This window comes from Oxyura jamaicensis, chromosome 3 (genome assembly GCF_011077185.1).
Source record: "Oxyura jamaicensis isolate SHBP4307 breed ruddy duck chromosome 3, BPBGC_Ojam_1.0, whole genome shotgun sequence".
NCBI classification, from domain to species: domain Eukaryota; kingdom Metazoa; phylum Chordata; class Aves; order Anseriformes; family Anatidae; genus Oxyura; species Oxyura jamaicensis.
In genome coordinates this window covers 57,436,306-57,462,075 of record NC_048895.1, presented here as the reverse complement: position 1 = coordinate 57,462,075, position 25,770 = coordinate 57,436,306, and the positions used below count along the sequence as shown (strand labels likewise).

The 25,770-nt window shown below is 38.2% G+C and overlaps 1 protein-coding gene across 16 annotated transcripts in view; it reads right to left on the bottom strand.

The window, feature by feature from the left end:
- The window catches only part of REPS1 (RALBP1 associated Eps domain containing 1), a 65,391-nt gene extending 39,640 nt beyond the window's left edge, over positions 1–25,751 (bottom strand). For all 16 annotated transcript variants that reach the window (XM_035320891.1, XM_035320905.1, XM_035320902.1 and 13 more), the window contains exons 1-3: positions 25,441–25,751; positions 9,921–10,044; positions 5,127–5,323 (exon numbers count right to left, since the gene is read on the bottom strand). In XM_035320891.1, the coding sequence (XP_035176782.1) occupies positions 5,127–5,323; positions 9,921–10,044; positions 25,441–25,593 (474 nt within the window). In that variant the 5' untranslated portion in view covers positions 25,594–25,751. The remainder of the gene's footprint in view (positions 1–5,126; positions 5,324–9,920; positions 10,045–25,440) is intronic.
- Positions 25,752–25,770: the final 19 nt, after the last annotated feature.

The window sequence follows — 25,770 nt, the reverse complement described above, 5'->3', positions numbered from 1 at the left end:
CAGCTGAAGTACTAAGCTGTCATGGAAAAGCACAACGAGTAAGGACTTACTGAAACTAACTACATACAGGTTAACTCACCCTTTATAAATAGGAAAACAACGATGTGCCTGGCTTTGCAACGGACAAGCAGTTGACATTTTAATATACTCATGCCTAAGAGAAAGTGAAAACTTCATACAACAGACCACATTGACTTTACACCAGACCTCCAGTTTTAGTTACAGAAGCAATATGTTCCTGAGGAACACCTCTGCTCCTCAACTGCATCATACATTCACTCTCAAAACGCTCTCAGTTTATGAGAGAATATGATGTAGTTGAGAACGGATGTTCATTTTCCTCTGTCCAATCTATTAGTAAAAGAATCTAATTTTGAAAGCCTGAAATACCTGGGATCAGATTTTCTGAGTATTACAGTACAGAACCTAAATGGAACGCTCTTCAAAATCCAAACATGTAACAGCTACAACAGTTTGTGTAACTCAGGTCACTGACAACTTCCTGGTGTTCAATTTTATCAATTTTAACAGAAGTTACCCACTTAATCTCTTTGGGAACTTGAACAGTTTTACTCATCTGCGTATGTATCATTATGTTAACATATTTATTAAATCAGCTACTATTAAAATCTTATTTTACAAAATCATTTAAGCACTTTCAAAGCAATTCTATTAAATCTTTAATAAAAAAATCTATTAAAAGTAAGATTTTAATTTCTATCTAAGCAAAACTCAGTAGAAGCGATAGTAATTGCAACATTCTGGCTTCTACTATCTTAATCCATTTATTTTCCCTCTAATTTATTGCAGAAGACAGATGTAAATTAAAGCGTGTTGAAATCAATAATTAACATCTTCATGTTGCATCAAACCACTGAAAACACTCTTCTCAATTACAAAAATAAACTTATAGTTAGCAGGCAAAAATCGAGTGATAGATCTTAATTAAAAAAAGAGTCGCATTAAAAATCAACCTAACCTAAGTTGTTAAGAAAGCATGATTTTTGTTAAACTGGAATTACTTCTGAAGTAGGACACTATGAAGGAACTTGCACTTTTGGGGGCTGATAAGCAGTAACAAAACATGCCAATCAAAAAAAGGTGTTATAATATATGGCTCTAAACAGAGAACCATAGTGAATTTAAGTCAAACTGGTGTGAAGCAAAACAATACTGTGCTAAAGCAACTCTGGAGTGATCTCAACCTCAAAAGGAAATCGCAAGCATACATGAGTCAAATGGGATTATAAACCTTGTCCTGGATCTCACACCTCAGGCCAGAAGAAAGCCTCCTAAGAATTCCAGAGACAATGAAGCCAGACATGGTATCCGAAGGGTAGCTCTAAAGGTGTTGTGATCCAGGTCCTGATACCACACAGCCTGCGTAAGAGTTAGGGAACAGATCCATTATGAAGAAAGATTATGCTAGAGGTGGTAATTGCATTGCATAACCCATGATTTGGTAATTAACTAGCAGTCACATTGAAAAACAAAATAGGCCAAGGTTCAATGGGACCTTCTCTACATGAAGCACCACACGATTTAGATGCAAGTGTGGCTCAGCCAACCACAAACTTGTTTGACCTCAACAGTCTGAAAGGTTTTAGACTAAGTTTTGAAGAAAATAACTAAAACCCAAGAGAAAGAGGATAAATCACAGCACCAGAAATTTTACTCAAGTTGGTTGATATTTTTGTGCTTTTCTAGACAAAGGAACCACACTACACTTAACCTTCAGAATACTTCAGTGTGGTGCCATGCAAGACAATTCCAACAACCTATAGGTTAATACAGGAATCTAAGTGGCAAAAGAACCCACTACAAAATGAACTACATTAGCACGAGAACTACGACTGAAGTGAAAGCTCTAAAAAACTGATTTGGGGAACGACCTAACTTGATGCTTTGGATAATTGTTTATATGCACTAAATAGCACACTGATGAATTCTGACAACAAATGTAAAGGGGGCATCAGAATTACCTCAGGGACATATATAACACCATACTATCAAATTTTAACGTACAGAATAGTTTCTTGCAGAATAAAAATTAATATCAAAGTGCATAATGAGAATCAACAAGTTGAAGACAGGACTGACTCAACTGTCAGACCACTAACTTGTCAAATACAGCAGCTGTGGAAAAAGCAGATCTGTCAAGATATGATGTGAGACAGATCCATCAGAAACAGGAATGTACCTTAAAAGTAATTATTAATACTAGAGAGGTCTCATCTGAAACAAGAAATACAAATCTAGTCAGGTATTTCCAATGAGAATAAATTTGGATCAAAGGCAAAGAAGGATTACAAGGATTACTGTGAAATATTTTCTCAAACAAAAACTGAGATTATGGACTGTTACATAGATGCCACAATGTCAGCAAAAGGGTTTTCATCTGCCTACTGTATTATTTGGCAAGAAGAAATTACTCTAGCAGAAAAAACTATTTTCTCCCTGTGTTTTATCTCCACTAGGGTCTGCAGTCAACATACAGTTAGTAAAGGTTTAATTCATTATTTGTCTTTACACATATAATCAGTTTTGTAGCTTCCATGAGAGCTGGACACGACTTCAGTCATCTACTATATATACTACTAATACTAAAAAAACACAAACTTCTGGCTAGTGCTTCATTTACATAATACCATTATAAGCTAGAAATTTCACCACAAAAATGGATAGCTAAAAAAAAAGTTATTGAATTTCCCTTGTGCTTACTTTAAAAGAAACCTCATTTACAACTGTTTGGAAACACAAACTGATTGCAATTTCCTGACACTCCACTGCCTCTGAATGGAGATCATTGAGGGGAAGTGCAAGAACAATGCATTGATAAAGAAATAGTACTAGCTATGACATTCCAGTATACAATACATTAAGTGAAATTCTTCTACATACATTATTTGTAATTATGAAGCATTACCCTGTGCGTGACAGGTTTCACCAATATAGAAAATTGCACATTAAAATAACCAGGGCCAAGATATCATATGATTTCACCTGAAATACTCTGGCTGAAATATTATTTATTAAATCAATGTATTTTGAAGTAGCTGACGTTGTCAAAGCCAGCAAGCAGTTTAAGAAAAAAAAAAATCAGAATCCAAAGACACTAATAGAGTAGCTAACAGCTAAATGACAAACTCTGTAAATGAAGTATATAAGCTTAAGACAAATTCCTCCCCAAAGAAAAGTGACTTCTAGAAAAATAATTTACTTCTCAAACTCCAGCTCCTTCCATCTTCTTCACTGAAAGAGGTAGCACGTAAAGGCTATTCAGTCTAGACTTCTTTCTTTAAGAAATCTGAGCGATATCTCCAGGTAAAGACAACTGGATCAGAAATTTCTAGGAAACAGCCTCTTTTTTTGGAAAAAAAAAAAAATATGGTTAAGCAAGAAACCTGGGTTCCCATCACTTTCTCAGTTTAAGGGCACTCAAATTCTCTGCTCGTTTCTAATATGGTGTCCCAATCAATAAATATTAGATTGGGTCAAGGCTGCTTGAATAGGTTCATTGTACAGTCAGAAATCTAAGAATCAGACACAGAAAATGTAGTTTTACAACTGGGTGCAAAATCAGACAATACTTCCCTGATGTTCTGAACTATGAATACAGCTTAAAACTGCTGGACTCAATGCAGTGTTGTCTGCTACATCTGCTCCAAGACTGTTTCCTGGGCCAGATCTGTCAAAGCACTTGTACACAGACTTTCTTTATTCTGATACTCCCATACAGATTTGTGAGAGAGAGACATACCATGCTGTTTACATGAGCCAAGACAGAAAAATGAAGTTTGGATGCTTATACACCTTTCTGAGTATGTTCTTTTGACAGAATTTGTAGACTTCAAATACCAGACTTTGTTATTTTAAAGTTACAACAGGTCATATTTCTGTATCAAATTACAGCCATTCACCAAAACACAACACCCAATTGGAAGCATACAAATATTATTTCAACCAAACTAAAATCCCATCATCAGATCACGTGGATCTGTTGATTTCTCCATGGGCCTCTCTGGAACTGAATTTCAAACATACCTACCCAAAGTTGGACAACAACAACCTATCTTCAGACCTACTGTAAGACCTCATTTCATTAGCTTCCATTTGCAATTTGGCAGGAAGTAGCAAGCAAACAATGATTATAGGTGGCCTCTGCCAATTTACCCCACACCACTTTAAAAAAAACTGAATCAACCTCAGATACTTCCAGAGAGATTAATAAACATTTGTTGATGAGTGAGTTCTTTGACTCACAGCAAGATTAAGAATAATTTCCAAGTTACTTGATTTTCTACAAACCAATCTCAGGAAAGAACATGCCATGGTGGAAGAAAACAGGAGAGTCAACACCTATGCACAAACACATACACCCCAGAAAACACAATATTTGAACTTAGTGTTCTTGCTTTTGTTAGATTTCCCCACAGAAGGAGAATGTAAATACTATAAATAAAGAAGTATGAGGAAGTACAAAGTTGTAAGCACATGCAGTTTTCATTCATTCACATATTCAGTAGGTTAAAAATGGGAACCAGTGAGCAAAAAGAAATCAGTGTCCTCATTATTACAACACAACGAAAAACTCTATGAAAATTTGTGTCTGTTATTTCTGGTTATCATCTTCTGTACTTAACAATCAAAACCCTGAACAATAAAATGTAAGAAAGAGAACAGTCATTGTGAGATTTTTCTAAATTAAGTATTTCAGGTTTAAAGCTATGACAGCATATTGAAGGACTAGACATCCAGCCTTCGATGGCATTCAGTAACGCTGTTGTGAAGACCAGGAAGCTAACATGAACTATCTGATAAACTAGATACTAATATAATGATTACAACTTTATAGTTACTATCATATCTTACACATTTATTTCCCCTTCTGTCTCAATTCTTTATCAACTACCACCAATATTTCAAACATGTTCTAAGACTACATTAAAAAAAAAAAAAACCTACAAAGATTTTAGCAGTGGATATAGTATATAACACCTTATAATTTTTAATTTAAAAAAATTAACGATATTGAAAGCAACAAAGTTTAGAAACACTATCAGATCGATACCTATGCGGCAAAATAGTGGTTACAAGTCCTATTTAATCTTTTAAAGTTAATTTACCTGTTGATCAGTTGATGTACGTTGCTGTACAGCATCATGGCTCACGGAGCCTTTTTTGACTTGTATCCTGCCAGGTGGAGGAGGAATCACACCCGAATATGAAGCTGGGTTATCAGCATCCGAAGAATACAAGGCTGTGTGTCGTGATTCTTGTTCATTCTTTGACACTACAAATCTGGGAAGAGGGAGGTCCTTTACTGTTCAAAAAAAAACAGAGCAGGCCATTTACTGTACAGAAGTATGAATCTTAAGAAAAAAAAAACAACAACGTGCACTTGATTTTGTAGTTAGAATTTCATGTTCCTCAGTTATTTAAATACTGAGACCACTGTTACAGTCAAGCCAAACACCTGCAGGTTGGAAAAAAGCAAATGCCTTTTCTTCAACACGCTTCACAATTCTTCTACCCAAATTCTGGTACAGGACCTCACATAGCTCCATTAAGCTTTGCACTACAAATCTGCATTTAATGGAGTAGCAACCAGACAGTCCATCTTTAGCTAATTTTTATCTTAGTTTTACCAAGATTTTAACTACTAAAGTTTGATTTGCAGTAACTATCTAGATATTATCATTTCTAGCACATACATAAAATCAGAACATCTTCATAAAAATGGTTCATCAGCAAAACAAACGCTGAAATACTACAATATGTTCACCACCATCTTTTAGTGAGTTGCTGTCATTTCTATTTATAGCACACAATATAATCTAGCCTTTATTGCAAAAACTGCAAATAGTGACTAAACAGCTGTGTATACCTTTCTACATGTGAAGCTAAATTAGTTGTTTTCATGAGATAAACTGGGAACAATATCCATTATCACCTTACTTTGTTATGAACATCTATAAAATAAAGTTTCTACAAAAATAGAAGGTCCTTAGTTTTATGTATCATAGTTAAGAATTATATAAATCTTCTACTTCTCACTGAAATATTTTTATCATTTTTCTGAATCCCAGGCAGTTTTCTCTCCAGTCTACTATGAGTCAAAATAAACCATGAATTTGCCATACAGCTTACTCATATATTTGGTATGTTTGAAAAACAATTTACAAGTACGGACCAAGTTTAATTTCTCCCATTGATTGCTGTATATTGATTTTGATATTGAAAATTGGTTGGTGGTACTATCAATTATACTAAAATTAATGAAATAGCATACAGTTTATTACAAAAACTTTAAGCATTAAACTGATTTGTACTTGAGCGTCATTTGAATTAGCAGCATTCAACAATTACAAACAACTTTTTGTATCCAGTATTAAAGAAAATCATTCCAATAAGAACAAATTCTTGATTTAAGACTCAGTCACTAGGCACAATTCAACATGCTAAATGGTTTTCATCACAAGGAAGGAGCAGGGAACACCACCTCTTCTAAATTTCTGGTCACTCCTCAGACGAACCTAGTTAAAACAATTTCTAATTTCTTCCTCATTCTTGGATGCCCATTTCAGTATCTTCACTGTACTCTGTGTTGTACTAGGAAAGTCATTTCCATGGCTAAAAAGTGAACTAAAACCAGCCCACAAAAAAAGTGAAAAAGTCATTGCATAGAACACTAGAATGTGTGACACCGGGGAAGTCAAGAGGGCTGGAGCACCTCTTCTATAAAGAGAGGTTGAGATAGATGGGAATGTTCAGCCTGAAGAAGAGAAGGCTCCAACGTGAGTGACGTTATTGAAGCTTTTCAATATTTAAAGAAGGCTTAAAAAAAAAAAAAAAGAAAAAAGATGAAGAACAATTTTTTGCTTGGGCAGATAATGACAGGACAAGGGAGAATGGCTTTAAGCTAAAAGAGGGGAAACAGATTAGAGGTTAAGGGGAAATTCTTCACTCTGAGGGCAGTGAGGCACTGGCACAGGTTGCCCAGAGAAGCTGTGTATGCCCCATCCCTGGAGGTGTTCAAGGCCAGGTTGGATGAGGCCCTGGGTGACCTGGTCTAGTGGGTGGCACCCCCCATGGCAGGGGAGTGGGTACTAGGTTCTGGTCCCTTCCAAGCCAAGCTGTTCTATGATTCTATGATAAGAAGTCTATAGAGTCTACACAACTGTTTGTTCCATCATGAGGTTTCGGCATGAGGTACCTAGCTAGCACCATCTCACAAAGTAACATCCAGGGCTCATAATGAACACAACATATTACTTAAAGACAAAACTCAATAATGATTTATTCTTACTGTACTACTAAGTTTTTACATAGGAATTGAAATATAAGACATTTTTATTTCTGTCATTTCCCTGTAGCAGCAGAAAAACTCATTTTAACACTATGACATTTGCTATAATTCAGAAATTCCTGAATTATAACTGCAACAGCTGTTATGAATGGAATTATGATCTTGAATTCAAACAAATTATAAAGTTCTCCATACTTTTCATGCCCACATCCTTGTTAACATCATCTTCCACCAAAAGTGGTATTCCATACTTAGAAAGCAAACACTACTTTAGAGAGACTGCTCATTAATGTCTCAATTTGTAGCTTCCTGGAAGGAAAATTTTCTGGGATGGTAAAAACAAATTTAGAGGCTTGTAATATAATTAAAGCCAGTATTTTTAGTAAACAACATTAGTCATAAAAGCATTTGGTTAACTGAGAATCAACTGGATAAGAACTGCATTGAACGAACTTAGCACCCAAAACCTGACTGTAGTCTGGTCTCAGCAATTCGCATAAATCAAGCTTCCTGCCCATTGAAGAGAAACACAGGGAACCACACAGCAAAACAAACAAGAAGAGAAGGGGAGAGAAAATGTAAGAGGGTGAAAAATATTTAAGACAGTTACAGAATTAAAAAAAATGCACAGAATACAGAGATATAAAGTAAATGTCATAAAATCTTTAACTAACTAAATATTTAAGCTGTGAAGAGAAAATGGACAGTTTACTTTGGGATAGCCTCTTCAAACCCTCCAGGAGATAAACTATAGACAAAACCCAGCTGGCCTGGCTGCTGAACCCTAGTACTCCAAGGAAGATAACCCAACCTCAAAATCATTATATGAGTCTTTAGCCTTTTGTATTTTAGCTGCTTAGTATCTACAACAACATCCCCAAAATTATCCTAGAAGGAGGGACTTCATAGACAGGACTAGAACCACTGCAACCAAGGCAACAGACAACCAAAGCTAACAACAGGGTAAAAATAAATGTTCTGTTAATTATACTTACTGTATTTAGTAGCTTTGGAAGTGGTTACAGAAAATTATTCCTAGAAGAAACCATTACTAGTATTTCAAGTCTTGCTATAAACCAATGAAAGTTACACCATCATAGAAGTACCAACTGTTGCTTTTTTGTAAGTGTTCATATTTTTGAATTAATTCTGTACCTTCATTACAATTATTTCCTTCAAATTCCTTCTGATATCACAGCTAACCTTTTTCATATTAGAAAGACCAATTAAGGTACCTAATACTAAAATCAAGCACATGAAAGCTGAAATAATTACATATAGAGATTATAGAATTTGATAAACAATGGTGAGATTATTCATCGAGCCCCATTTCTATGAAGTAGCAGGAGCTAAAGGTTCCTTTTCCAACTTGCTGATTCTAGGGCATTCTGCTACAATTTGCTGAAGCTTTAGACCACTCAGCACAAAAACAAGGGTAATGGTTTATATACAGAGGGTGGCTTATGAGCAGAAAGGGACTTTAATATTAGCGAAGTGTTGAATAAGACTATATGCTTCTCTAAAAAGCTACAAAAAAAACAGGAAAACCATTAGACAATGGTACAACTAGAATAAACATAATTGTAAAGTATACTTGATGATTCCTTGCTTTCATAGGACTGAAGTATTTCATAAAGCTATCAAATGGCTTTTAATGTAGTTTCCTTACCTACTATGCTTAACCTATATTTTTCAGAATGAAAGAAAGCTTAAGAGTTTTTATATTACCAGCATATAAATATTGTCATAATGTGTATTCTACAAACAAAACTTGCCACAGAAGTTACCCTTATACAAAGTTGCACTCCAAAAATACCTGAAAGCTGAGAGTTGTGTGCTTGCTTCTAAACGCTGCAGTGGCTTACAATAGTACATCATCTTCCTAAATCTCTTTTCATCTCGGAGCAACATGGAACCACTTACAGAAGGCTACAGTAGAGCCTCATATCAAGCTCTTTGCTCTGTTCTGAACCCTCACCCTAAAATGAGCATCTCCTATTTCTAATTAATTACCTACATCACAGCTGACCTTTGAAAAAGCAAGATAACGTGTTTTGGCTGATAAAGATCTTGTACAGCTCAGGTTTTTCAATAGAAAGATCTTACGCCATTAATCTCTGTATTTGGGCTACACAAGAGAGAAAACCATCAAGCTAAGTGCAAAGGACTGTGTCACTGGAAAAGGTAAGTGCATTTGTTGCAGTCAAGGCTCCATAAACTCATCACCTAGAAAAGCCTGCAAATGTTGCATTCCTCTTTTCCTTCAGACATTAGTCCTATTTGTACTTTATTCAGAGGATGCAGCACAAAAGTTACCACATAGTAATCAATAGAATTAAATTGTACCAAACACTGTAGTCAGTAGTATTTGCCCGCTTGGTCCATGATAGCACAGCACTTACCTCACTCGGTAGGAGTAAGATCTCATATTTATTGCATAATAAGAACACACTTCCTCATAGTCTCTCCACAGCTGGTATTAAGTTAGCAACACATATAAAAAGACATACCATGTTAATTTACAAGATTACTCTAACAAACTCTGTTAGACAAGTACAGTAATTCTGCTTAGCAACTGACTCCCAACCCACCCCCCCATCCTTTATTTTACCTGTATTCAAGCTTTCCACTCTTAGAGGGAGACCAGACTGGGCCACAGCAACAAGTTTCAAAGCAATATAAAACTGACTTCTTCCAAAATACCCAAGTCTTGTTGCACCACAGAGCTCCATAATCTGCAACAAAACACACAGTTACTTCTACAAGGAAACTTAAAATACAAACTGCTCTACAGAGGCAATTTCATACATTTCAAAGCAGCTTACCTAGCATTAAATGCTCATAACTTTCTATATACAACCTTCCAGTAACAACTTCACATGGAATCCCTAAATTAGACTAAAAAACCCATAAGCATCCTACTTCACTACTAGCTATTTTATCAGCAGCTATACTGTCTTTGTTTCTTAACTATTACAGAAAAGAAAAATCTGCTTTTAAGAGTATTAGTATTATACTGATTACCAGATGAAATACATAAACATGAAATGAGGGTTTTCAAGTTCAATTCTCAAAATTGAACAGGATATTACTAATAAAATAGGAGAAATGGTCCTGCCCCTTATTTCTCCCTGACTTCTGCCTGAAGAATTTCCATGAAGATGTTAGGATTTATAAAAAGTGAAAATTCGATACAGTTACAAATGGTATCTTCCAGCATATTCTGATAGAGGTTTGCTACAGCTCAACTTCTAACTTGTAAAATAAACCTGTAAAGCATTCAGAGCGCAAAAAAAGTATGCAAGCATGTATATAATCACTTCAGGACTGAAGGATAAGGCAGATCTTCAGGTTCTCCCAATGATGACAGAGATGGTCTGTATCATTTCAGAAATACAGCACAAAAGTGATGTTATCTTACTCCCCTTTCTTCCCCCATGTCCGATATGAAAGTGAATCTTTTTGTTACCAATTTAGAGAAATTTTGGTCCCTTCAAACCGCCACATTTAAACATACTGCCTGCTTCCTCCCCCTCCCCCCTCTTTGGGAGTCTGCAAACATGGTAGGGATAAATCCCTGCTTTAGTAAGGTCACTGGCAAGACATTAAACATGACATGCCCCAAATCAAACTGAATTCAACAATCCACTTTTTCTTTTAACCCACCTAGCAGTCCCATCTAGATTGTAATATTCCAAATGAGACACAGCAATGCTGTTAGACATCATGGTGAAAGCCTTGCTGAAGTCAAGGTACAAGGTACTTGCTGAAGTCAAGGTCACTGCTCATCTCCCCTTATGCAGTTCTTGTCTTCCCATCACAACAAACTGGTTGACAAGTTTCCTTGCTATATTCATGCTTGCTGACCCTAGTCACTACTTTTGCTGTCATATGCTAAAAATGGCTTCTAGGTGGACATGCTCCATGATTTTCTCACAGACTGAAGAGTGTCTGATCAACACGCAGTTCCTTGCTGAAGGCAGCTACATGTCTTTCCCCAGTCACCAAGATCCCCGATCTTCACAATCCAAAGATAATAAAGAAGGCTTACAATGACATTAGCTAGCTCTCACAATACACTCAGAAGCATCCCATCTGATCCCATGAACTTGGTATTTCTCAAGAGGTCCAATCTTCTCACCGTACTACTAGTATATCTCCTTCAAACCCCTCTCTAGACTCAAAGGCCTGTGAGACCTTGTCTATGAAGATCAATGCAGAGAAGGTACCCAATCTCAGCCTTATCTACATCCACTAATCACAAATTCCCCTCCTCACCCTTCACATCAGAGCTCAGTCATAAGCTTCCAGTTTAGCAAATCTAGTCTCGATATATCTTCTCAGCCTCCTAACCTACTGGGATAAACTTTTACTGGGCTTAGAGAAAGCTGTCCTGAAAAGTCAGCTTTGATTTCATATAGCAGTGACTGAACCACAAGGCCCAAAGGAGTTTGTCTGTATGCTGAGGCATTGTTAAAACAGGAGAGACTTTGGTAACTAGTATCAAACACATGGCATTATTAACTAAAGCTGAGCTAGATATAGCCCAACAAAAGCTCCTTAGGTATTTCCTTACCATGTACCAGGATTCTAGGACCTCATGAAAATAAGCTGTTGTGAAACCTGTCACAGGAAGGAGTGGGAAGCTGACAAAGACTTAGTCCCAGAGCACTCCCAGGACGATCAACAGGTCTACAGCTGTACATAGTACTAATAAATCCTGCTGTACAGAAGCTAACTGCAATAATTCACTTGCATATGTCTGCATTACACTTCCTACATTGTCCTACAGCACCTGTGTTATTTGGATTTTCCCAATATACTATTTATGCAGTATGGTATCTGGACAGATGTCAATGGATTTCTTTAACGTTCATTAACTAAAGAGTTCAATAATTTTGAATACAGTACATTACTGTCAATACACTAGTTGGACTACAAAGAGTAGTGTAAGGAAATAACTGACAGTAAGCTGTCAGCTGAAAACTCAAAAACTTTGAGGCATCAACATCTGAAGTAAGTTGTCCATACCCAGCCTAAGGATAAAATAATAACACTAAGCTTAAGTAATTCACAGAATTAAAGCAGTGGAGACCTGACAAGAGACAGCTAGAACAAACAAGATCACTACAAGAGCTATTTTACTTTTAAAATAAGCACCACATCCTGGAAGACTGCTGAGTATCCATGTACTTGACAATAATTATAAAAAAAAAAAAAACTTGTGGATCCAGTGATCTAGCATTAACAGATAAATAACTGAGCAGACTCTGGAAAAGCTTTTTATGGAAGGAAGCAGTGACAGTTATTTGAAGCCTATGCAATCATGAGGCAGCAATGGCTTTTGGCAATTTCAAAATCAGTTGCCAGACTTGAAGTTGTCTTTTTTAGAGCTATTCAATATTGCCAGGTTGAAAAAAACCTTAGTTGAAGACTGGATTAATAATTAAGCTACAACAGCAGGCAAGTATTAGAGATGAAAGACAAGGATGGATTCAGAAAGCAAAGTAAAAAAAAAAAAAAAAAAAACAAATTAAAAAAAAAAAAAAAAAAAAAAAGCCATTTAAGTATCATGAAAAGGAAAAAGCAAAGGATACAGAAAAAGAAAAAAAACCAGTACACTGCTGAACAAGGAGCTGTCAAATCCACCCAGACAGCTAAAGGAGTTCTCCACTGCAGATTCTAACCCAGACACGTGATTGATGGTTGAGCAAAATCACTAAACACAAAGACCTAGTGGAGCCCCTCAGCTGACTGACAGCATGCTTGAACGTACCCAAAACAGCCTACCTATAATCTCCTTGAAGGAGGATTTAAACACTCAACAGGCAAGGCAGTAAGCTATACTGACAGGACCAAAAAAATAAAAATACGAAAAATCAAGGATTTCTTCTCTAAGATTTGGTTTATGTTTAGGACTTTCATCTTCTTAGGACTATTGAGGATAAGGAATAAATTCCTTAAACTCTACAAGGAATGCAGAGCCATCTTCAAGACAAAATGCTCTATTGTTGTTTTCACCTCCTTAGATATGAAGATCCTGACATTAGAGTACTGCAATTAACCAAGTTAATGCCAACAACTCTGTGAAGCTTCAGAATTGCTTGAAACTGTTGATACAAAAAAATCAGTGCAGTAGCTGTCAATTATGAAGTTGCACACAGTGCATTTGTATATTGCAAAGAGGTAACAGTAGCATTAACAATATCAGGAGCTGGCACAGATCAGACATATATAGGAAATAGTATGTTGACAAAGGGCACCTCTTCAAGAACATACTTTCTAGAACTCTTACTGGTTTCAAATAAGAGATCCTTGAACTTGGAAGTGTTTGTGAACTGAAAAAAAAAAGAAAGGTTAAGAACTTTTTAGAAATCCAGGTGACGTGGAACAAATCGCATCCATCAAATGTGTCAAAATGTACTTCTCAGACCTCAGAAAACCTCTCTGGGAAAGTTTTCCAGATTATCACAGTCCCCTGCCCCAAGGCTCTTTTACAAGGCAAATCAAGTCCACAATCTGTAAACATTATATATACAAAAGTAAAACAGTTTTTAACTTCTTCCATGGTAAGGCAATAAAGGAAGTAAAATGCATGCCACCTACATAGTAAAGATAAAAATCTTTCATCTGCTTGGAGAGTGTTACTAAAGAACTAACCATTCCATAGAAGAGGGTTGTAAGAGGCAAGACTGAGGCACCTTTCAAGGCTGCCAGTGACAACACACATGGTGGACGGCAAGAGGAGGAAGTGAACAAAATCACTTGTGGACCTTCTGTAACACGTCAACCTAACTAGGATGTTAACACAAGTCTGATACCCACTAAAAGCATATAGACAAAGTTACTTTTATTTTACAGATATGTACATACAAATCACATACGAATATTAAGAAAGCAGCAGAACTGGGATTCAGAATAAACATTTTGGTCCCAATTTTATAAACAGATTCTTAATTTGAGGTATTCTAGTACTCCTGCTGTGACTGCATTTTCTTATTGGTATAAACCTTTGTTTGTTTGTTTTATCATTCATAAACACAAAGGAACAACGTACATTATGACAGAATGGGTGAAGGTGGAAGGGACCTCTGGAGATAATCCAGTCCAACCACCCTGGCTCAAAGCAGGCTCAGCTACTGCAGGTTGCTTGGGACCATGTCCAGTTGTGTCTGGAGTATATCCAAGGAGGGAGACTCTCTGAGCAGCCTCTGTCAGTGTTCAATCAACTTTAGAGTAAGAAATTTTTCTCTTAGATTTAAATGAAACAATTGCCAGGAATTATATCATATAAACTATGCACCAGAGGTGTAAAATGAGTTCTCTTAAGTTTGTATCAGATGTAAAAAGTTAACCCAGACCATATGAGCACACTAGTGCTTCAGTACTCAGTACGTGGTATTTCAGTTTTGCTACACATATTGACCATAAATTTTAATGATAAACAAGCAATACATTCAAAAACAAACTAAGGGTCTACACTTCAGACAAAAAAAAAAAAAGCAGAATACCCTGTACTGTTTTTAAGTAATTTAATAAAAACTGTAGCTATGATTACAGAATGATCTTGATTCACAGTTTAAAATAAAAAATTGTGTCAATAATGTTATTTCTGTCTCCCATATGCAGTCATTCCTTGACGAGAATCCTTTGATGTCTCCACTGATAAGAGCTTTGCTCTTTGCAGACAAACATTAAACAGAAAATGACATGATACTGTCCAAAATAAAAGTATAGCACTACAGCCTCTTATTGGGTACTACAATATGCTGTCATACAAAGGTGCTCTTCTGAAGTCACATAATCCACTCAACTCAGCTACAACAAAAATTAACCATAACTTGACAGTGTAACATAATTTGGTATAAGCGAATTTGAAAAAATATTTAGGTAATTTATATTGTAATCAGTGACCTAAGACCACCTATATACAAAAAGACCTAAGACCACCTATTTCCTGTGTTTTTTTCTGAATTGAATAAATCTTTCCTCACATTCATTACCTTCTAATCTTGTTGTTCCGCAGTTATCTTCAACAGATCAATTTCTGTGACTTCATTTAACTGGATCTATTTCACTAACTGCAGACCACTGTCTTCCAGCCTGACAGCTCTACAACTAGTCTCTCTCACCTACCAACAGCCAGATAAAACAATATCGATTAGTTATTAATCAAGAATTTTGGAATTTCCTTCAGAAAAATCTCACTTGACAACACGCAGCTTCTCAGATGCAAGACTTGTTTACAGCACTGTGTAGTAAGAACGAGACAGAGAACTGACAGAGATCCTCCTTCCGATGGGTTATTTTTAACCAAGTCTCTGACCCAGTTCCCTGCAGGGCTCCACAAACCTTGGCACACAGGAAGAAAAAACTGGAGACAGGACAAACAAACGGCCACTAAGGGAAACAGTCCTAGTATTGCTCAGGATTCTACGCTTTACCACTATTAGCAGTATCTGGCATATTTAAACAGACTTGAGCCTACCTCAAGACCATTGCAAAACGCACTGATGAAGGAGCAGCTATATTTAATTCAGTAAGTGTGAAGTAGAAAATTTCCATGTGCCGAACAGCAAGTATAATATTACCTAGATCTAATACATACAGTTATCTTATTAGGTACTTACAATATATACAATATTGTACAATAAATACTCTCAGTTGATACTAATTATTCCCACCCATGGGGTATATTTGGGACACTGATGTACTTTGTTGCACAATGAATAGTAAGGTCTTCCTTTCATGTCCTACTGACCATTCCAAGAGGACAGATCTCCGTCAAAGCCACAAATCTGGCTTCAGAACACAGGCCTTTAAAGAAACAGAACCAAGTACTTCCAAGAAGATGCACACTCTATGGCAATGAACTATTTTGTCTCCTACTGTCTCTATATATGTCTCCATATACTTATCTGTCCTTGATTTTCACACACTGCATGTAGCCACAGTGCAAGCAGACTGCTAGAATATTGTCAAGGAATATATTCTGCAACGAATAGCAATAAGAAAAATCTACTCATTAGCTCTGAGAATCAGTTCTCTATGGATAAAGGTCATTTCAGGTTCAAACATACATACGATTCAGAAGTTTCAGAATTAATCACTTCGGAAATAAAGAACTTAATTGGCTTTTAAAAAAATGAGCCAGCATTTTAACTCTGAGGAATGATTCTGCTCCAGTATTTTGGAACTTGTTTTACAAGGGTGTCAACTCCCTGAATAAGGGTTGGCAGATTTGGAGTCATGCTTACGTTCTGTTAATAGAAAAGCAGCAGACAAAAAGCACTGAACATCTGAAATTCTGCTATGACATACACATGAAATAAATGTATCTTAAGAAGTGAATGCATTGAACACTACAATTAAAAATTCAGTGTTTTCACATACTGTACTAACTTTTGAACCAGTCATATTTTAGATCCTTCATTTCTAAATCAGCAGTTTTTCCACACGTCTTTGTTTATCATTGTTTCACACTGGTGGGTAGGCTTAGCACCACCACAGTTCTCTCACTCCCCCTTCTCAAATGGAGGGGAGAAAATACGATAAAGGTCACAGACTGAGGTAAGAACAGGGGCCCTCCCTCCAAAGACTACTGATCTAGAGCCACAGACTGTCCCAGAGGGCTAATTCTTCAACAAATTATTGCCAAGTATCCTCAAAAATAGGACAAAAAGAAGCATATCCTTCCTGACATGCTTAATAGGATCAAAGGAAAATCCAGATAGACAGATGAACACTCACTTAGAAAGCAACTCTGTCCTCCCAAGTAAAGGAGTACAAAGCCATAGTTGGAAGACTGGAAGAACTGAAGGTAGAGTTGCTCTCTGCTTGCCCCAAGATGTTCTCTACTGCTGTTCTTCTGGTAGAGCAGGTGCTCATATGAAAAAAGCACCTATGATCAGTTACAATAATAAAGCAGCAAGGAGAATTCAGAATTAAAAAAATAAAATAAAATGAAGCAGCAAAATACAGCCCAGAAAAGCCACTTTCAATTCAACAAGAACAAGAGGCTCTTTTAAAAGGAGATACACCACATACCTGTCTCTTCCTATGCAATTTTACATCACTGCTTAACCTAAATAACTCTTCCCTCAGTCACACCATTGTTGTGTGGCTCCTTCTCTGCTCTCAGTTGCACAATTCCCCCTTCTTGAGCACTAACTGATTCTCGTATCTGATCGCAATGTGATTGCTCAGTAAGCCTGCAAAAAGTGACAGTTATCTGTTGTTTTATTAAACTGAATCCTTTTAGTTTACAGCCAATAAACACTTCGGCAGCTACAAGACACATGGGAGCATGTGGTTGGCAGCAATGATTTGTTAATTTGCCTTTAAACTTCTTGCAAGGCTGCAGCTTTAAGAAAGCTGTGTGCTTTGCATTTAAGAGGTGCAGAAAATGTAGAAATGAGGCAACTGAACAGAATGTCACTGCAAAATCCACAAAGTACTTTATGCCTTGCCCAAATAAGCCACCTATAGATACCAAAAACATATTCACACACCAGGTTACAAACAATTCCTCTCCTTTCTCCTGGTGGTGCCATGAAGAATTCAAGCAATGGGAGAGGAAGAAACACACACTTCAGCACCAACTCGCAATGCCTGAGCTCATCTGTGACAATGTGAGACTCCCAGGATGACTCCATCATACTCAAGTGATTGTATTTTCTAGAACAAATGGTAACAGCCAAAGCATCAATACAAGCACTGAGAAAGCAGACAACGTCATCAAGTCATGATGAAGTATTGCATTTTACAGCAATATATTTAGCATTTCAAAGTATTACTACAATAATAAATCTTGCAAGTTTCTTCATGGGAGGTCACGTGGATGTTCTAACTGCAGATGTTCTAACCTGACAGGCAACTGCAAAATTTCTTCTAAATTGCTAAATGCTGAACAGAACACCATGCATTTCATTTTGATTCCTTTCAGACCTCATTTATGGTTGAAACATTCCACTGATTCATATTCCTTATTAGGTATTTCCTTACTTTTTGGATTTTAGTATTTTCACCTAAAGTCATCTTTCATCACTACACCAGAAGAAACATACGACAGAAAAGCCTCAGAGTGAACACAGCCTACTGCCTTTTCACTAACGTAAAATGAAAATTAAGACATTCTCCATCCCGGAATTAGTGGTGACACTGTGGCCTGTCCAAACACGACTGTTCAGATCAGTCTCGTTATACCTGAGCACTTCTACAAGTTCCCATGAAACTACTGTGCCCACTACTTCATGCCGCTCTCCCATCTAAGTCTGTTTTCCTCAGAGTATTAACATGACCAGACAGTACTGATCGTTTCTTAGCTTTGCACTGCTCTCCTTCTCCCAAAAAGGTCTACAAGGGTCAACTACAAGGTCAACTATCAAAGTTGAAACAAAATGTAATTAAAATTCTAAGAACTTCACATTTATAGGGCTCTATTTGAGACTTAAAGCTACAAACAAACACTTAAGACGTTTTATTTCTGAAAAGCAAGTTGCATACGTCACTGCTCTAAGAACAGGCTTTTCTACATAAACATGACTAATTTTCTGAAGCAGCAGTAAGTCAGCACCAAATGCTAGATTTTGTACAGCCCAGTGCTGCTCACTCTCTTCTGGGGTTACTGAAGTTGAAAGAGACGCATTTGAATTGGAGCCTTCTAGCTGCTCTGATAACATACTTCAAGAGCATTTTAGATCTCCTAAGTTAATCATTCCAGCAATTCAGGTCAGACTGTCTTTTCTTTTTTTCCCCAAGTCCTTTAACCTATCAAAACACTGTTTCTATACTCAGACAGGAATGTCTAAGCTTTAATGTACTTTTTGTATAACAAGTGCAAGGGATAATCTAACTCTTTGGACACCAACCCCAGCTGGAAAAACACACAGGTCACAAACCCAAGAACCAGCTCCCTTAGTGCTTGACTGTAAGAAAAACACTGCTGCCTTAAAAATATCCCTGTGGTCTGAAAAAATGGTAAAGGTAAGAGAACAAGTGGGAAATACATCTTCCTGTTAGCCATTACTGCAACTTCAGAAAAAAAAAAAGTCTGACAGACAATATGTTGCTCCCCTGTGGAAAGTGCTCAAAACTTGAATATTAAAGAAACATCAAGTTTACAAGTTTTGTACTTGTTAATTTGATTTTAAGACAGATGCATTTGTCACAAAAGGCTCTGATATTTGAATCATAGAATGGTTTGGATTGGAAGGGACCTTAAAGATCACCTAATTCCTGATTTTTAATGGGTATTAATCATCTCTACCATGCTCTGATGGCACATTTAAAAAACCTGTCTTCAAATAAAGCTGAGCTGTGACACTCGAAATTAGCTGAATGCTGTCCTGGCACATGGAATTATGAAGGGATCATTTACTACAGAAGTGACTACACATTATGAATTCTAGTCAATTTCAAAAGCTTAAAAACAGTTACACTGAGAAACCAGCTGAAAACAAATGCAAGTCTAATAGAGTTTATCTACAGTACTGAAGTTTTGCCATCAACTTCCTGCCTTTGGTTTGAAAAACAATAATTATTATTCTCTGACTAAATGCTAAGTGAGATACGAGTACTCTAACTGCAATGAGAAACGGATTTGCAGCCCAGCAAAGTCTCTATGAAGGTAACAGCATTCACGTAAAACATTTTTACCAGAATTCTACTGAAAATTCAAAGCACAATGCACAGGATACAAAAACTAGGCATTGTTTCTGGCACTAGCAAAAAGTAGACTGCTTAAATACCTCATCTTTACAGAGAAAGAAATCTAACATACTGCTCAGCTGAAAGAAAAATACTCCACCACAACAGCATTTTAGGAAAAATATATGTAATTCACATACTGAATGTTCTTAGCTGTAGATACAGGCACTGCTTCTATTTATATTTCTAACAACTCATTTCCTAAATGAGAACCGGGATACAAAGCACATATAAACATCCCTTAAATAAATATGATATAGATTATTTACATAGGTTACCTATTATTATAAAGGGCTACAGATGCAACAGTTTTACTTGCTCAGGCTAACCAAAAAATAGTAGTTTTCTTATTTATGCTTAATACAATCATATATTTCTACACTAGAAGAACGCCGTAAACAGCTGTTACAAATATGCCTGAGAAGAAATCTAATTTTGTTTTAAAACACAGAAAACCTGCGAGCTTTAAAGTAAAAAATACAATTCCAGAATGTATCAGCTGGATACAATTAAGTGATCTCTTCTTAAAAATTGGGCTTGTTTGCAGTTTATGCAAAGATTATTATTAGGATTATTATTACACAGAATGCATTTTTTTAGAAGATCTGAAAGTGCAATAGATTTTTAAATATATTCCAAATCCAAACAGTTGAAAGGAAGGTACAGGATTTGCACTGCACAAGAAATTCTAACCTCTTACCCAACCAGCTCTGAAAATATAATTCTGATTAATTTGCTGAATTTAAGTAGTCTTCTGCATGCCTCCACTGCACGGGTAAACCTAAGCATGCCCTGGCTCAGCTTCCAGTTGCAGTTGGCATTTAGTAAATTCTACTGATTTGATAAACAGGTAGTCTTTGCATAGAGAAGTTCGCTGAAACATTAATCATAACAACAAAATCGCCCTGAACAAAGTTTTATTTTCTTAGACTGCTTTTCTCTTTAATACCCAGCCTCAAACAACATAGCCAACAGTTCAAAACCAAGAACCTGCAATTTCATTTTGCCATGTTCTGCCTGTAGACTGCAATTCCACCTGCAACTGCACCCTGTGCAAACAGGTGAGCTCTGGCACCTTTGGAAATTGCCATTCTGTGCTCTCTGCTCCCCATCCATCTTTGTCAAAAGCTATCACCCCAAGAACAACAGAAGACAGCATGCTTGCATCTTAGTGTTCTTTTCTGCACGGCCCAGAAATTGTAGCTGATGTATTAGGCTTTACACTCGGATTCTGGGCCTTGCAGTGAAGCAGCTGCATCCCAGGTATGCACTTTCTTACAATTTTCCATGCGAAGGCAGCAAACTCTGACAGAGGGTAGAAGTAGACAAGCAGCAGCAGTAATTTCTTTACAATGACACAAGAATGATCAGAACTAATCTGTCTGTAAAGACTCCTTAGAAACATGCCTGAAATTGACAAACAAGGCAGTCAAAAATAGGGTTTATATTATATTTTTAATGAGTTATTGCAACCATAGTTGTAATTGAAAAAAATAGCGTAACTGTATAATTCATCTGTCATTTTAATGACTTTGTAACAAAATTAGAAGTTGGGTAACTTTGGTGTATAATGCCAACAATGAAGATGACAGCTGACTAAATTTAGAGAAAGTAGATGCAAATACTCTTGTAACTTGTTGTTTAATGATAATGCTGTACTTTTAAAGTGAGATATTTTGACTCACTTATTTCAGATGAGTATTATATGCATAACTGATCATATTCGTGTCTTGCAAAGTTTCTATAATTCATAATCGGAGAGTGAAAGTTCAAACAAATGGGACAGCTGTTATACTAATCCCACACACAAGTAATGAACTTCTCTGTTTTTCCCCTTTTGTCTGACTAAAGCTTTTACAAGCAACTTCACCGCCATCACAGGGGAACCAGGAACAGACTTGAACAGCGTACCTACATTAGCATTTTAGGTCAGATGTGAGGAGTACTTTCAAAGCAAATCTTCTGATCACCCCCACTGCTCTGGTTCATGCTCTGGAACCACCTCAGAACAGGCAACTGGATTTCTTTTGTGTGAAGCGAACCTAGAAGGCGCACTCTAGGAATGTACCTAATGAATTCCTGCTAACACTCACTCTGGGAGACCATGCCAGAACTTTGTCAAAGCAAAGCTTGTGAAATGCATATACAGTGTCAGTTCCTCAGCATCTCTTGTGTTGTGCTATATTACTTGCTAACACGAACACCAATGCAAAGGCAACTGAGCCACCAATCAGGCAGCTGAGACAAGTGAAAAATCAAAAAAACAACAACAAAAAAAAAACTTCTGGCTAAACAAGCCCCCTGAACCAGCTCACTGTATGTTCAAAAGAATAAGGTAGTTCCAACTTCTGGCAGTTTAAGCTACTGTGAAACTTGTGCTAAGTCAAAACTGAAATACCCAGCAACTATAAATGAGGAAGGTTCCCCTATTTTCCTTTGTCAGCGAACAGTTTTCCTGCCTCTTTCTTTGCGCCAGCGCGAACATCCGTTCAACTTCACTGTTAGGTGATACAGAGATAAAAATCAACAAAAATTGTGATTTCCTGCCTGCGTAACCCCTGGAACCAGTGTAGTAGAACAGCATTGGATGGACACTGATGTCCTGTGCAAGGGGAAGAATCAGCAGGAGCATGTGGCTGGGGGAAGACTGAACCACCTCCTTCGGTGGTAGCTCACCACAGGACTGGTGTAACTGCAGAGCGGAACCATGCCCAAGAGCAATTTTAAAACTCCTAACTGTTGTGAAGCAGCCCAACTTGTTATCTCAACACACATACTTTTATTCACCATTTTATGCAAATCTTCTACCTGAATGCTCATTTCAAGGATGTGCACAAAAAGGCAGAAATACAGGTTAATGAAAGGCTGGTGTCCTCACGTGCACAGTTAAGGTTGTAAGGCTGGCTGAGGTATTTATTTACGCTGTGGTAGCAGTAAGGCTGTCCTTTCACAGATGCATGCTATGTGAAAGGCACCACTTTTCATTCCAGCTTTTTGTTGCTTTGTGAGCATATGACTTATATACACCGATCATAACTGCTTCAGTCTTCTGCATGTTCATTTATTCCCATGTAATAGGCAGCTGGCAGTATCCCTTGGAGCCAGAAATGAAAATGATTAAGAACAATTATTATAAGATCATGTATTAAGTTTTCCTTTTCCAAGACAGAAATCTCAAACACAGCTTCTTGCAGGACAGGTTGCATGTGCAAACAGCCCCCAGACAGACTTGGGAACAAATCAAGTTACAGGCCTAAAAATGCAACTAAGTCACACATGCTCATTTTCAATAGGATCAACTCTGGATTATTCAAAGGTATCCTACAGACCTATAGTACTGAAGAGAAAAAACCTCACGTCGTTCCTCGAGACTACCTGGCGCCTGCAAGTTTGAAGAGCAGCAATTTTGCACTCTTGTATACCTACAACGTACTTAGCATTTCACTTGACTAGTACTCCACTTGCATTCCAGGATTATATAAGAACTGGGTACCTGAATCAAGTTCCTTTCCCTCACAAACATCAGGTACTTCCAATTAACAGGAAAGAACACAGTACCATGTGGTTAAAGTAAAATTCTACCTCCATCGTGGGGTTTCATCATCTCTTAAGCTCGTATCATCCTGACTTTTAGTTGCACATTCACAGCTTCTGAAGGAACAAATACAGTTTCCCTCAGAAGAACACCCACCAATGTCTTTGTGCCTGTATCAAGCAGAGGTACAGCCGTATTTCAATAAGTACAAAGATGAGCTAGGCAACTAGATTCTCTACCTCAAATACAAAGTACTTCACTGGTGACCAACAGCAATTGCACAAGACATTTTAAATGGCTCAAATTGCTAAGGGCATTTTGACTTTCTTTGTATTATTTACAGTTTCAGTCCTCATGCAATCTAACATCTTGTTTGCTGTTTTAATGGCAAGGTTTTCCTTGAGATCACCACAGAGATAAACCAGGTCTGCTTCTTAAATTCACTTATTTAGAGCCCATGGAATGATGCCCGAGTAGTTTCTCTTTCCTTCGTGATGTACTCCACTTAGCAAGAAAATATTTCACCTCCTTTGCAACAGATAAGGATATGATCTGTGGCTACTTCCATTCAAAATTCAAAGCGTCTCCTAGTTCTTGCTCTAAATCCCTGCGTAAAAATCTCCAGCACTAGCCTGGATCACAGTGTAGAAAAAGTAGGCAAGTTGTATGGAAAAAAGATATTTTAAATACAACAAACATGTAAACATTCAGATTCTTCTGTAGTGTGTTGGCCACACGCAAAAAGGAGCGGTGGGTGGCCCCTGAGAAACCTCATTCATAATACTGAACGTGCAGACTCTCTAACCATGAAGTCCAGTCTAACAAGTCATCAAATAAAAGATTACTAGTTTTACCAGTAAGAAGCATTTCTTATTCACCCCACTTCTGCTACTGCATTTAAAAACACAACTGCTGACAACTATCATCTTTCATACTGAGGTGGAGTACATGATTCAGGGCACCTTAAATTCCTTTCAACTAAACAAGTTGCTCTCATGGGCCCAAAAGAGATCAGTAATCCTTGATAAGGGTAAGTTTTCTCCTGAAATCTGGTACTAAACTGCTGAACACTGAAATTTGGGTGCTGTATTTCTGGCTACAGTAACTTCGGTGTTGTGTTAAAAGGGCAGCTTATCTCAGCAGGAACAGGACACAACTGCATGGAAGACAGAACGGACTGTGGGTAAAGCTGTATTCAAAAGAAGTTTTTAGGGTGGCTCAAAATAATACGTTAAGTACCAAGTGTTGAACGCAGGGCACTCCAAAAGTTGCAAACTATTGCAAAGAGATATGCGTATGAATGTTTGACCGGGGATACTTTTCTCAAGTGATTACAAGAGGCACACCAGAGCAGACTTTTCTATGTCAGTAGGTCTGTGCTGCTACTACCACCTTTTAGATGCTACCTGGCCAAGGCAATAGCATTACAAGTCTGTGTATACATACGGTAAGTGCGGACTTACGTCATTGTGAGCACTCCATTTTTCATTGTTGGAAGTATTTTGATAACTACAGCTAATACCTGCCGGGAACAGAAGCTGTTCCAGAACCCAGCTGTTCTCCCGCCTTGCTCTTCACCGGCGGGCTGCGGGCCCGGCCTTCCCCACACCCCCAGACCCTTTAGGGGGCAAACCAACAGGCCGAGCCCCCCACCAGCCGCCTGACCACACACACCACCAGACCCTCCCTCACCCCGGGGCCTGCTGCGAGGGCTGGGCCGTCCCCTCCCGCCCGGCCCCAGGTGGCGGCGGCCGGCTGGCCCCGGACAATGGCTCCGCGCCCCCCGGCCCGAGGGAATGGAAGGGAGCGGCCGGGACCGTCCCCCCACAGGCAGCAGCGGCGGGGCGGTGCCGGGCTCCGCCGCCCCGCGGGGGGCCGCCAGGTCTACCTGCATCACCACGTCGTTGGGCAGCTGCGCGGCGCGGAAGAGCTCCAGGACGCGGCCGTTGGACGCCACCTTCTTGGTGCTCTCGGTGTCGCAGTACGAGAAGAGGTCGCAGTAGTAGCGCTGCTCCGCCTCGCTCAGCGTCAGGCCCTCCATCTTACCCACCGGCTCCGCGCACCGCCGCCACCGCCGCCGCCTCCCCGCATCCACCGGCTGGCGGCGAGAGGGGCGGGCGGGCGGAGGGGGGGCACCGGAGAGCGCACGGGGCCGCTGGGTTCTGCCCGGCCCTGCCCGTCGTCGTGCCCGGCCGCCACCGGCCGCCGCCGCCGCCGC